Source organism: Mustela erminea, chromosome 2, assembly GCF_009829155.1.
Source record: "Mustela erminea isolate mMusErm1 chromosome 2, mMusErm1.Pri, whole genome shotgun sequence".
NCBI classification, from domain to species: Eukaryota; Metazoa; Chordata; class Mammalia; order Carnivora; family Mustelidae; genus Mustela; species Mustela erminea.
In genome coordinates, this window is record NC_045615.1 from 98,444,315 (window position 1) to 98,457,057 (window position 12,743).

A 12,743-nucleotide genomic window follows, 5' to 3' on the forward strand; every position below is an offset into this window, starting at 1 on the left:
AGGAGGCAGGAGGGCTGCTGTGTGTCTCAGCCCGCAGAGCAAGCACTCAGGTGTGACCACGGGAACACATGCACAATGCACCCCAGCCTGAGAGAAAAGAGGGCGGCCCCACCTTGCCTCCATCTGCAGCTAGGCTGTTTTAGGGTCCCCTCTCCCAGCAACACCAGGGGCCTAGCAGTGCCTGTGAGTGTTGGTGGCACTGGAGGGCTAGCAGTGTGTGGGAGCGAGGGGAGAAGTCGGCCGTGAACTAGGGGCTGGGCAGGAGGGCCAGGGCCTGGTGTGGGCAGAGGCCTCAGGACCCCAGGCCTAGGGGGCAACGAGGGAGGAGCCTTGTGAGCCAGACAGCCCCCCAGGGAAGACATTAAGGTGCAAGGTTGGGGGCTGTGGGTGGGTGGGTGGGTGGGGGACAAACAGGGGTGGGGTGGTGCTGATCTTTGGGGCCAGCCAAGGCTCCACACCCACAAGTGTCAATGTGCCCTCCTTGGGTATGTTGCGGGGGCGGGGGATGACAGGGAGCAGAGATACAGCTGGCTGGCCCAGGGTCCAAAGCTGCCCAGGACCTGTGCCACCCCTAGCCCGGCTCTGTAGGGCAGGTCTCCAACGGGGCTGTGTCACCTGCTCCAGGGAGGCTTCCCTGAGCCCAGGCTAGGCCAGCTGCCACCTCACCTACCCCTCTCTCATGCCTGCCCAGCCCTTCCTGCCCCGCTGCGGCACAGGGCCTTGTCCCAGCGGGAACCAGCCCAAGTCCATGCCCTGAGGAAGGACGCAGACCTCTTAGGGCCCCTCTGTCTCCATTTAGAGCCCAAGAGGGGCATAGACCTCTCCTGCTCCCCACTCCAGAGGACCCTCCAAGCATCCCCGCTGCAGGGGCCCTCCACTGTGCATCCCTCCTGCACCAGCGCACATGTCCGTCACTGTGCCATCCCACAGATTCTTTCCCCTGCCTGTCCTTTAGAGGAGCCCGGTCCATCCCAGAGCTCCAGATAGGGACTCTAAGAGAAGGAGTGGGGCCTGAATCCAGAAGGGATGTCCCAGTTTGGCTGGAAGGCCCCCTCTGCCCACCTTTCTTGGTTTCCTCCCCCATCCTCACCCTAGCCTCAGCTCCCCTGGCTATAAAAGGAGGATGGGAGTACCCACCTCTTGCAGTATTGAGGGGATGGCATGAGGATTTCTGGCCCAGGAGCTCAGTAAAGGCAGACTTACTCCCCACCCCTAGGATCCCACGAGGGGATTTAAGGCCCTAAGGACATCGGAGGGAAAGAAACCTCTAGAAAGCTGCTTCCTAGCCTCCTCCACACCTACTGGGCCCTGGCTCCCTTTCTCTGGACCCAGAGTTTCACCTCCACCTCACAGCCTTGGGAACATACCCATGGCTCCCACCACGGCACCAGGAAGCCCCCCCACACACACACACCTTGCCCTCAGGACAAGGTGTTCAAGGCCCTTCTTTCTCCAAAGTCTCCTCCTCCTGCTTCCAGGATGCCCCACCCCTGGCTTCACCTTCTCCTTGCCTACTCCATCCCTGGGGTGAACTCCTTGCTCCCACCTGGGTACACAGCGCCAGCATTCTGGGACTGAGGGGCTGCCTGCTTGCCTGGACAGCCCACAGCCTGCCTTTACCTGACCCATAGCAGGTGTAGTGGGGGACAGGCCATGTTTGGTTACGTCCCAGCAGGCAGGTTCTGGGACCGTGGTGTGGGGGGACAAAGAGCGTGGCCTGGGGTCATCCGAGGACCAGGTCCAGCCCAGCATGACAGCCAGCCTCCCAGAAGCCTTGGCTCCCCTGCCCTGAGATGTCCAGTGTGCACCAGCATCAGAGGGGAGTCCAGGGGACTTTTGTCCCTGCATCCCTCCCCCAAATCGTCCCTGAATTCTAGTCTGGCCACGAGACCTTGGCCAGCTCACTTTAGCCTCTCTCAGCCTGTTTCTCAACTATAAAAGCAGACAGTACCTGCCTTTCGGGGTGGCTTTGGGGTGAAAGAAGGATCCATGGAAAGACCCAGGCAGCAGTGGGCAGGGCACAAAGGAATGCCCCGAAAGTGGCAGGGATACGAACATCATCCCTGATAGGCAAGTGCCTCTAACCGTTGGCCCTACACACGGAGACAAGGGGCAGGGCCTGCCAGGTCACCACGGCCAGCATCAGAGTCCCCGTCGAACTGGACTGGACTGGAGTGGCAGCTGCCCAAGCCAGCCAGCCATGGGCACCAGGCCCGGCCTCTGAGCGTCTGGGGCCTTCTAAAAAGCTTAGCACTCAGGAGAAAACGGTCTCCAGAATACAGTAAGGGGGTAGCGATGATATCAAGATGCATGAAGATATAATTAAATGTGTGCAGAGCTAACACAATGTCAATGTTATTTTTTAAAAAGATTTTATTTATTTACCTGGCAGAGAAACAGAGATCACAAGTAGACAGAGAGGCAGGCAAGGGTGGAGGTGGGGGTGCTGGGGAAGCAGGCTCCCCACTGAGCAGAGAACCCAATGCGGGGCTCGATCCCAGGACCCTGAGACCATGACCTGAGGCTTTAACCCACTGAGCCACCCAGGCGCCCCTGTCAATGTTACTTTTAAACTTAAAATAAGAAAATAGTTTATTGTATTTGTGAACAGTCTTTGGACTAGATTGTTCACTTTATAAGTTTTCCCGCTATGCTTGATGACCCTAGATAACTTAAACAATTGTAAATTAAATGAAATTTTTTTTTGTAACCAAGATATCCAAAAACAATATATTTTTTAAAAGTTTATAGTGAGAAAAAAAAAAAAGGTCTGAGGGTGGGATGTGGTATAGACCCAGGCATTTGCTGTGGTGTTGAGCCAGAGGGTGGAAAACTGATGGCTCGGGGCCAGCGACCTCATCCGTTTTCGGGCCCAGGTGGGGCAGGGGTTAGCCCTGCTGCTGCTCCCAGGCCCCTGATGGCTGTGAGCCCTGTTGTCTGAGGGAGACATCTGGAATAGATGGGCAGGTCTCCCTCCCACAAACAGTAGGAACCTTGAGGCTCACACCAAAAACCCCTCTCCCTGTACCACATTCTTGGGTTCTCTGCCCTAGGCCTTTCTGGCTTGTTCCCCACCTCTTCCAGGAAATCTTCCAGGCCTTCTAAACTGTACCTGGCTGCTACACATGGTCTTAGGGTGGAGATCTTCTAGTCTTAGGCTGGAGGCCCTGAGGGTCTGAGCCCAGGAAAGCCAGCCCCAGCCCCCACCCCTGGGCTCCAGGTCTTCTAGCAGCTTCTAGACTCATAGGGTTGGGCTCTGGCAAGTGTGGCCCAAGCTGCCTCTGGAGGACACTGTGGCCTCCCAGACCTCCATCCACACAGCCCAGCAGGGCCCTGTGTGATGGGAGGCGTGTTATCACCTCTGATGGGACCCTGGCCTCTGTCCCACCCACCCATCTCCCTGTGAGGTGTCCCAACCACAATTCTGACTGTGCCCTGCTCTGCTCAGAACTCTCCCATGACTCCCCAGTGCCCTCAGGACAAAGCTGGAATTTGGTGTCTGGAGTGACCCAGTTGAGCTGCTGTGTGTGCTCCGCCCTTGCCAGGAGTACCCCCATTGCTCACACCCTCGGGGGCATTCTGACACCCCATTCTCCACAGATACCCCCTCACCCCCAAGGCCCAGCCAGCTTCACCAGTGCACGTGTCCCTACTCTGGACCTGCAGGCCCCAAGGGCAGGGAAGGTCTGGGGCATCTGGGTGCCCATCTTGGCCCAGCTCTGGGGCAGACTCTAGCCCTGGGGCGCCCTGAGCACAGCAGCAGAAGACAGAGCCATGCTTGTGTTTTTAAGTCTTCGGGGTGACGTCCCCTTTGATTAACTGCTTGGTGCTGGGCTCTGCCCCTCCCCTCTCTGCAGGAGAGGCCCTGAGAGTTTTTCCCTGACCACTGCAAAGAGCCCCCAGGCTGTGCTTTGAGGATGTGTGTGAGCCTGGGAGGTGGGTGTGATGCTGCTGTCTGGGAGGGCCACCTGGAGGAGTGGCCTCTGAGGAGCTAACCGCCTCCAGGACTCTGGGTCAGGGAAGTAGCAGGGGCAGGCCCTTTGGGTCCTGCTCACCTTCCCCCCAGCTCCCAATGCAGAGTCCAGGGAACCGTAAGAGCAGGGACTATCAGTCCCCAGTCCCAGCCCTGGAGGTTTGAGGTGTCCAGCTCCAAGCAGGACGCCTCCTCCCCACTCCCAGACGGATCTGAGATGGGGTTTGTCCTGTGTGTCGTACTTGCTGGCCCCCAGCCCCCTAGCCGCTGCAAGCAGCTTTCCAGTGGCCACAGTGCCCACCCCACCGCCCCACCCCAGGCTAGACCTGCAGGAAGAGCAGGCTGTGCGATGGGCGCCCCCTGGTGGCCATCATGGTCTGTAGTGAGGACCCTGGAGGGAGCCCCATCTTTAGCCCCACTGTCAGCCCCAGGAGAAAGGGAGCGCCCCATCCCACTCCTGCCAGGGACCTCCTGGAGATATTGTCCCGTCACCTTCCTCAGCATCCAGGACTCTAAATGGCCCTGTTCTTGGTGCTCCCACCCCACCCCAGGGCCACACAGCTGGTGCCCGGGGCTGCCCACCTGTGGTCTGGGAGAGGCGGTCCAGGCCTGAAGACAGGTGGGCTGTATCTGGGCGTGTCTGTGGGGACAGATGCCACCAGTGGGGGCGGGCAGCAGGGCCCCTCCAGAGGCCAGGGTGTGGGTGTGGGAGTTGGTGGGGGGGCTCTGGACAAAGCTGAACCTATGGCAAGAGGAGGAAGGAGTGGACAGGGTGTCCCCTTTCTTCCCACCCCCAGGCCACCCACCCGCCCCGAGGCTGAGTATGGTGGCTTCCCCCGCTCTAGGGATTCCTGAAGTCCCGTGGGTACAGAGAGCACTGGGTGCTCCCAGTTCTGATTGTCCATCCTCTGACTCGGTCACCGGCAGGCTGCATCCGGGTCCTGAGTACCTGCGGGGCCCAGCCAGGCCGAGGGCCCCCGCCTGCTGCCAGGAAGCCAGCGGTGGCGGTGTTGGGGAGCCTACAAGGCCTTCTCCCCAGGGCCTGAGCGAGCCCGAGAGGGGTGAGGCAGGCAAGACAGACCCAGGTGTGCCTGCTTCCTGGCAGCCCCCCAGCCTTCCTTTGGATGCCAGACAGGGGTGTGGTGGGCGCTCTGAGACTGGTGGTGCCCCTGTCCCCAGAGTGGCCTTTAGAAGTGGCTCTTCAGGCACAGTGGGTGGGGCTGTCTTGGGGCACTCTGTTTCCGCTGTGGCCACCGCCTACTAACTTCTATGAGCCTCAGTTTCTCCACCTGACAGAGGGATCCTGCCCCACAGGGGAGTGTCAGGGGGAGTGTCGAGGGGAGTAGAGTGCTTAGAAAACAGCAGTGGGAACACCACAGCAATGGTGACAAAGGGGAATGGGAGCCTAAGGAAGGCTAGTGTGCTCGAGGCCCAAGACCAGCTTGCAAGGCTGATTCCAAACCTGGAGCTCTTGGCTCTCTCCCTGTCCCTTCCCCCAGGGATTCCCAATCCTGAGCCCCTATTGTGGCAGGCAGCAGGCCATTCCTAGAACCTTCCTGAGTGGAAAACTCTTGTGTTGGACTCATCCCTGCCCACCATGTCTTGGCTCTGCCCTTGGAGTGTGGCTAGCCCTAGAAGGGTAGAGTGACCATACGTCCCTGGTTTAGCATGGAAAGTCTCATGATTCAGTACCGTCTTCATTCCTGAACAAACGCTACAGCTAGTTACCCTCACTGGCAGCTTCCGTGGTCCAAGACCTCCCTGCAGGGCAGCCGGGTGTGGGGGTGCACAAAGGCAGGCCAAGTCTGACATGCAGGGCCTCCTGGCTCCTGGCCACATGCAGAGCTCCCTTGTGTCCCTGGGGCCTAGGCCTCTCCCTTTGGAGAGCGGCCCTGTCTGTGCCAAGGGCAGGCAGACCCTCTTTCCTGGGTCTCCACTCCTCCCAGCCTGACCTGGCAGATGAGGAGGGCCTGTCACATCTTAAGTCTGGAAGGTGACAACTGTGGGTGCCTGTTGAGGAGAGGAATGGGGACCCTACAGGGTCTCTCCATAGAGGCTTCTCCTGTAAGGGGCTGACTTCCTGGTCAGTGGCAGCACGGGCTGCCTTCCCCGTCCCCTGCCAGCACATGACCTTCCGGAAGGCACCACTGTCCAGCCAGCAACATCAGCTACAGCCACCCACAGGAGTGGGAGGAACTTTGTCCAGGTGGGCAGCCTGATACCCCTTCTATTCTGCTCCTGAAAGACTCAGGACTGCTCCTAGGGAGACTTCAAATTCTAAACACTCTTTTACCTCTCAGAAAGAAAGTGGATCTGGTGGCCACTGGGTTCCTCCCAGCTATTCCCCCATTCCAAGGGACTGGGCACCCAGTTCCCAAGGGATTAGCCTCCAAAAGCAGAGGAAGACACCATTGCCGTGGCAACCCCAGGGTGCAGCCTGGCGGCCTGCATTCTCCCCAGGGCACTCCAGAAGGCACAGGTGGCCCAGCCCTGGACCAGGGGGGAGAAGCCCCCCTCCGACACAAACATACAGGCTAGCGGTCAGAGCTGAGGACACATGAGACAAGGGGCTGGACAAATAGGCAGGGCATGGGATGGGGCTTTTGGGGAGTGGGACAGGCTGGCCACCCCTTTCCTAAAGACTGGTGGGAGCCCTTCATCCGTCACAAGAGTGCAGACATCCCGAGCTTTCTAGGAGAGAATGTGTATTAGCAAGAACACCTTTGCCTCCCAGACAGAAAAAGAAGTCTGCATTCACATCAGAAACCAGTGTCTGCAATCCTTAAAGAGATTTATGGAAATGGCTTCGAATTACAGCATTTAGAAAATAAAAATAATCTCAATACATAATATTCCCTCCATTGTATACCCAAGAAGCCGTCTCTGTGCATGTGCGCCCACTATGCCGCAGTAGCTGGATTTTCTTATAAAAGAAGCAGTCGTGTGCCATCTCTCTAAAAACAGAGCTGCAGCCGTCACTGCAACATGAAGCCTGAGGTTTCAGCCTGAGCTGTCTGGTGCGGGGCGGCTGGCTGCCTCAGCCTGGGATCCGGGGGTGGGTGGGGGGAACAGAGGGAAGGGGGTGGTGGCAGTGGGTGGGCGGCTGTCCTCTGCCCCGGGAGCCCGGGGCCTGAGAACCTGGGGACCTGGGTCTCAGCGCTGTGCAGGCGGCTGTTTGCCCCCCATCCCATCAGCAGGCAGGCACCCGAGGGCAGTGGGTGCCTGCGGGCCTAGAGGGGCTGGCTGTGCATCTGTACCTCCCCCTCTGAGAATAACCCAGATGTCTGTTGTTTGGCCAAGGTTCGGAAGGGAAGCAGGGACGGGTGCACTGGGGAGTGAGGAGGCAGCTGCCGGCTCCAGGTGGGGAGAAAGAAGGGTAAGTGCCCAGGGAGCTGAGACCTGACCCCTCTCCTAGAGGTGCACCCCATCTGCCCAGGATTTGGCCGCAGGTGTGACCCCATTTCCCTGATCAAGGGCAAGCTCTGAAGGGGCCTTCTACTATGGCTGGGCCTCAGTGGCAGCCTCTCGGAGTGATGGGGGCGGGGCCTGGGAACCGGAGTGCCCACCCCCGCCCAGACAGCCACCCCACTGCCGGAACTCCTGCTGACCCCTGACGTGGGCCCTCCGTGTGGGGGGAGAATGGGGGCCCACAGGTATCAGCGGGGATGGGGCGGGGGCGCGGGGCGGCCAGCAGCACCTCCGTGGCGGCAGCGCTTGAAGAGGTGCGTAGCGATCCCGGTGCGGCCAGCGGCTACTCGGGAGTCGCAGGGCCCTGGCAGCTGCGAGTTGTGGGGCGAGTCAGATGGCCGCCCTGTCGCTGTAGAAGGGCGTGACGTGGAACACGTAGCAGTGCGTGCACACGCGCACTGGTTTCACCTGCCCATAGCGTGGCAGCGGCGCTGAGTGCGAGGAGCAGCGCGAGCAGAAGATCTGTGGTGGAGGGGTGGGCCGCGTGGGCAGTGAGCCCGGGGCCTCCACAGCCCTCAACCCTGTGCCTGCGGGGGGCGCTTCCCACGCCCTCCCTGTGCAAGTGCTGCCGGGACCTCCAGAAAAACCTGGCCTGGGTCACCGCCCCAGGAGGCCAGGCTCATGCAGGGGGTTCGGGCACCACTCCCACCCTCTTTTCCTGCACCACCAGCTCTGCAGTGGCTACGGACAGCACCATCGGGGACCCAGGCTGTGGGGGAGCTGGGGGCCTCAACTCCTGGGGGCCAGGTCAGAGCAGGGCCCAGGGCTCAGGGACCCCTGCACAAAGACTTCAGAGGCCTTGTCAGGTCCCCAGGGCTTCTGTCCTGGCCTCCAGAACCCCAGCGCAGCCCAGAGGAAGGCCCAGAGCCTGTCCCGGATCACAGGGACGCCCTCCACCAACCGGACCGCTCACCTTCCCGCAGCTGCGACAGTGGTGCTTCCGGCGGATGACAGTGAAGGGCGCTTTGCAGGCTGTGCAGAAGCCACACGCCTCGTCGGGGACCCATTCCGGTGGATCTGGGACAGTGGGAATGAGGTCAGCCAAAGGGAGACCTGCAGCAGTGATGGCGGGCTGCCCTCCTTCTCTCCCGCCAGTCCCTGGACTCCCGCTGCTGGCTACAGTCTCAGGAAACCGCTGGCCTCACGGACGGCGCCTGTGCACCAGCCCCCAGCGACAAACTGTGCTGTGCCACCGGCCAGGCCACCAGCACTCAGGATGTGGGCTGGGAGTGTCCACCCAGATGGTCTTCTCCCTAGCTTCTCTCTGTCAGCACCCAGCCTGGCAGACCCCTTGGGCAGAGGTGGTGGCTGAGAAACGAAGAGATTGACCCCCCAGCGCAGCTCTAGGTACACCCTGTGGGGGCCTCAGACGCCCCCAGCCTTGCCCATCCAGGGCGGTTTTCAGACTCTTGGGGTCCTAGAGGCCCAGGGAGACCCCCAGCCATCCCCTCCCTAACACGTCTGCAGGCCAGGCTCAGGCCAGAGGCCACCCCCTCCTTCCATGCATGTGGGCCCTGTCCCAGCTGACTTCTCCAGGCCCTGGCTGATGGAAGCCTCTGGAGGTTTGCTCTGGAATTTGGGAGGCATGTCAGCACGGGGAGAAGCAGGCTCCCAAACGCAGTGAGACAGGCACTGTCCTCCCATTTGGGGCAACAAACTGACTGTGGTTTGCCAGGCCCCGAGGCCAGCATCCATGGCCTGGGGAAAGAGCAGCTCGGATCCCTCCTCAGACTACAGTGTGTGCTCAGAGGTGGACCTTGCAGCCTCACATAACCCCCAAGCTTGATGCTCAAGTGGACACCGTCCTGTGTTCCAAAGCCCCACCCTCAGGGCCTCCAAACAGAACTCAGAAGGGCCTGGGGTTTCCTGGCCTCCTGCCCACCCTGGAGAATCTGCCCCTCCTCCTGCTGGCTTGCACAGACCCCAAACTGCCTCCTACCCAGCTCTTCAGCCTTCCATTCTGGGCCCAGTCAGCTCACCCCCACCCTGCAGGGAGGCCGTATCTTGTGCTTGCCCCCACCCTCCACCCCGTGTCGAATCCTAGGCTGGCCCCAGGGAACTCCTGGATGACAACTTTAGCCCCTAAGCATCTCCAACTCAGGCACATAAGGCCAGATGCACTCCTGTGCACTGGGCAATGCCAGACCTTGCAGCTCGCAGCTCATTACAGTCACTCCTGAGCAGAGGGGCTCCAAGTTCCTATGACAGGTACCCTTGTGCATGGTTTTTGGAAAGGTAGAGGTGAGGAGCTTGTGCTGCTCCTGACACCCCAACCCCAGAGCCTCAGTCACCCCTAGGGGACTGGGGCACACCAGGAAGGCCTTGAGCCAGGGACCTGCAGGGTCAGCCAGCAGGCCAGGTGCACCAGGAGTGCTGTGACCTCTGGCCTATGGCAGGGTCAGCTTCGGCCTCCTCGGCCCTGATCCTGTTTGACAACTGGCCAGGCCTTTCTGCCTCCATCCATCGTCACTCCTCTCTTAGGCGTCCAGCCCCTTCAAAACTCGTGGGCAACCCCCTCTCCACAGAAGGGTGGCTAGTGCCCCCAGCCTGCCGGGGAGGCTCCCTCCCTGATCACTAAGCCACCAGGCCCCCAGCAGGCCTGACCTCCAGTCTAAAAGGGGAGAAGGGGCTTGGGACTCCCATGTGACCAGACAGTGCAGTCCCCTATGAAAAAGGTGCCAGATAGCTGCCACGTGAGGCCCTTTCTGTGGGCAGGTGGGTGCAGGTGGGCTCAGCCACCTCTGGCCACAGCCAAAGGCCTTGGCTAAGGGGGTCCATGCGCTCACCCTAGGGGCAACTGCAGGCCCAGAGGGCCTCTGGGAAGGGACCACCAGTTGGAGAAACAGAGCCTTCATGGGTTCTGGGTCTAGACAGAGAGGCGGCCAGTCCAGACAGGCTCCTCACTCCCTGCCCAGCATGCAGCACCTTGGAGCCTGGCGCAGACCTCACACACACCTTCCAAGTCCCCATCTCTGCTCTTGGCGGCCAGTTCAGAGGATGATAGGGTCTCCTGGCACAGGGCACAGTCCTCCAAGGCTGCACTCCGTAGGCTTTGGGTGACTAGAAGAGAGAGGGAGGGAGAGAGGAAGGGGTGGGGTTGATGGGCAAGCTCCTGTCCCTGCTAGGCCCACCCGCAGGAGACCAGAAGTGGGTCAGTCCCCCCAAAGCCAGCCGCAGTCCCCCAACACAGGGGTGAGTCAGCACCGCCCCAGCAGGCTGTGCTCTGGGCCTGAGGTCTGCAGCTGCTCCCTGCTGTAGGCCGCCAGCCCCAGAGCCCCTGCACTGTCTGTGTGTGGAAGGTCCCCCAGGGCTATGACCCCCGAGGCAGTAGGGGGACCAGGCCTGGATGGGGGCTGGGAGCCAGAAGCCAGGAGCCCACCATCCTTGCTTGCAGGACCGGTCCATGGCACCTACCTTTTCTGAGTCGTGATGTTTCAGAAGCAGCCCCTCCCCAAATTCCCAGAGAGCCCGGTGGCCCGGCTCCCAGGAGGCAGAGCAGGGGACAACACACAGGACTAACTCTGCTCCTTGCCCACCTGCAGCCAGGATGTGCCCTCCTGGGTGGGGGCAGGCCTTCCAGTTGGGCAAGCTGCCCCGTGCACCCAGAAGCCCCATGAGGATTGGCAGCTCACCCAGAACAGGTATCTCAGCCTAGCACAAGGGGAGGGCCAGCAGGGATGAGGCCCCACTCCACCCCATGCATGTGGGAGTGTGTGTGTGTGTGTGTGTGTGTGTGTGTGTCTGTCTGTCTGTCTGTGTGTGCGCGCGCACTTGCATGAGAGTATGTGTGTGTGTGCATCCACATGTGCATGTGAGAGCTGTGAGTGTGTGCGTGTGAGCTTGTGTGCAGTTAGAGTGTGTGCATGTGTGAGGGTGAGTGTGTGTCTGTGCTAGGATGTGTGGGGATCTGTAAACATGTGAGGGAGGTCCCAGGCGGCCACTTCCCCCCATGACGTGGGGCCTCAGGACCCCTCCTTGACCCTGGGCTGGGCTCCCACTGTCAACGCAGTTGGGATGTGCCACGTCCAGGTCTCACTGTCTGGCACCCCCCCCCCCCAACCTCTCCACAGCCTGCTGGCCTTGAGAAGTCAACGGCCTTGCTGGAGGGCATGCAGGGACAGCAGGAGGTGCTGCACACACAGGCCTGTGCGTGGAGGCTGGGAGCACCTGCAAACCTGCCAGGGCACCTGTGGGGCCTGTGACCTGTGCCCCTTGGTATGTAGGGGAGAGCCTGGCAGTGCTGGTAGTTCCGTGTGGGCGGTGGGCCACGGAAAGGCAGGCTGGATGGCTCTGGAGGGCCTCACGTGCTCAGGGGGAGTGTGTGGCCTGGGGTGCGGTGGGGTGGGGGCGGACATGCCCTTGGGGGCACTCACCCTTCTTTAACTTCTCCTTGTCATCTGTTTCCGGCTTGGTGGCCATGACCTCAAAAAGGGTCTTGAGAATACTCCTCAGGTCGCTGGCATAGTTCGTCTGCAGCTGGTCGGCCACCCCTGGGAGAGAAGGACAAACGGACAGCAGGTCAGGCCAACCAGCTACAGGGGCTCAGGGCTGCGAGCTGGGTGATCCTGGCCAGAGTTCACAGCCCGGGACTGACACATGTTCTTCAGGGCAAGAGGGGGCTGCCCAGCCCCTGGGCCACAGTTTGGCCATAGTCAAAGCTCCGGAGTCCAGGGAAGGCTGGTGGCAGGGGTGACCACATAGACGGCCCCCTCCTAGCAGGAATGCACTCGCCCCACCCTCCCTGCAGAGACCTGGGGAGGTCTCCTCCCTCTGAAAATGAGGGCCCTCTCAGTGGAAAGCAGTGCTGGGTTAGCTCTGTGGGGGTGGCCCCGGCTGCCAGGGACAGCAAAATGAGGGAGAAGCTGCAGGCATCCCACCAAAATGGGAGCCCAGCGACCCATCCCAAGGATAGTGCTGCAGTCGGTGTTTCCAGAGGATTCTCTGTGCACCTGCTGGGCATGATGTCCCTCCAACTCCTGACACAAACCTATGCAAACCAGAGCTCAGAGTCACCCGAGGTCCTCCTGGTCCCACCTGGCCTGGCTTGGCGGTGGCCGTGGGGCCCTTGCCCCCCAGCATGACCCTGATTCTGCAGGATCATCAGGCCACGGGCTGCGCTCCTGCCAAGCAGGCCAGCTGGAGCCCAGCCCTCAAAGGTGGGGGTGGGAAGGGCATGTGGGAGGCCCGAGAGTGCTGCACACTTTTATACTGTGAACCACACGAATGTGTTCGTTAAACAGAGAGCCAAAGAAAAGCTCCTGTGCCTCTGAACCCCCAGGGGTCGGGGGTGGACCAAACAGGC

At 60.8% G+C, this 12,743-nt stretch overlaps 1 protein-coding gene across 5 annotated transcripts in view; it reads right to left on the minus strand.

The window, feature by feature from the left end:
- Nucleotides 1–2,526: 2,526 nt before the first annotated feature.
- ZFYVE28 (zinc finger FYVE-type containing 28) overlaps nucleotides 2,527–12,743 on the minus strand; it is a 109,339-nt gene continuing 99,122 nt past the window's right edge. For all 5 annotated transcript variants that reach the window (XM_032333610.1, XM_032333608.1, XM_032333609.1 and 2 more), the window contains 4 exons: nucleotides 11,815–11,931; nucleotides 10,397–10,501; nucleotides 8,355–8,458; nucleotides 2,527–7,903 (listed from right to left, as the gene is read on the minus strand). In XM_032333610.1, the coding sequence (XP_032189501.1) occupies nucleotides 7,772–7,903; nucleotides 8,355–8,458; nucleotides 10,397–10,501; nucleotides 11,815–11,931 (458 nt within the window). In that variant the 3' untranslated portion in view covers nucleotides 2,527–7,771. The remainder of the gene's footprint in view (nucleotides 7,904–8,354; nucleotides 8,459–10,396; nucleotides 10,502–11,814; nucleotides 11,932–12,743) is intronic.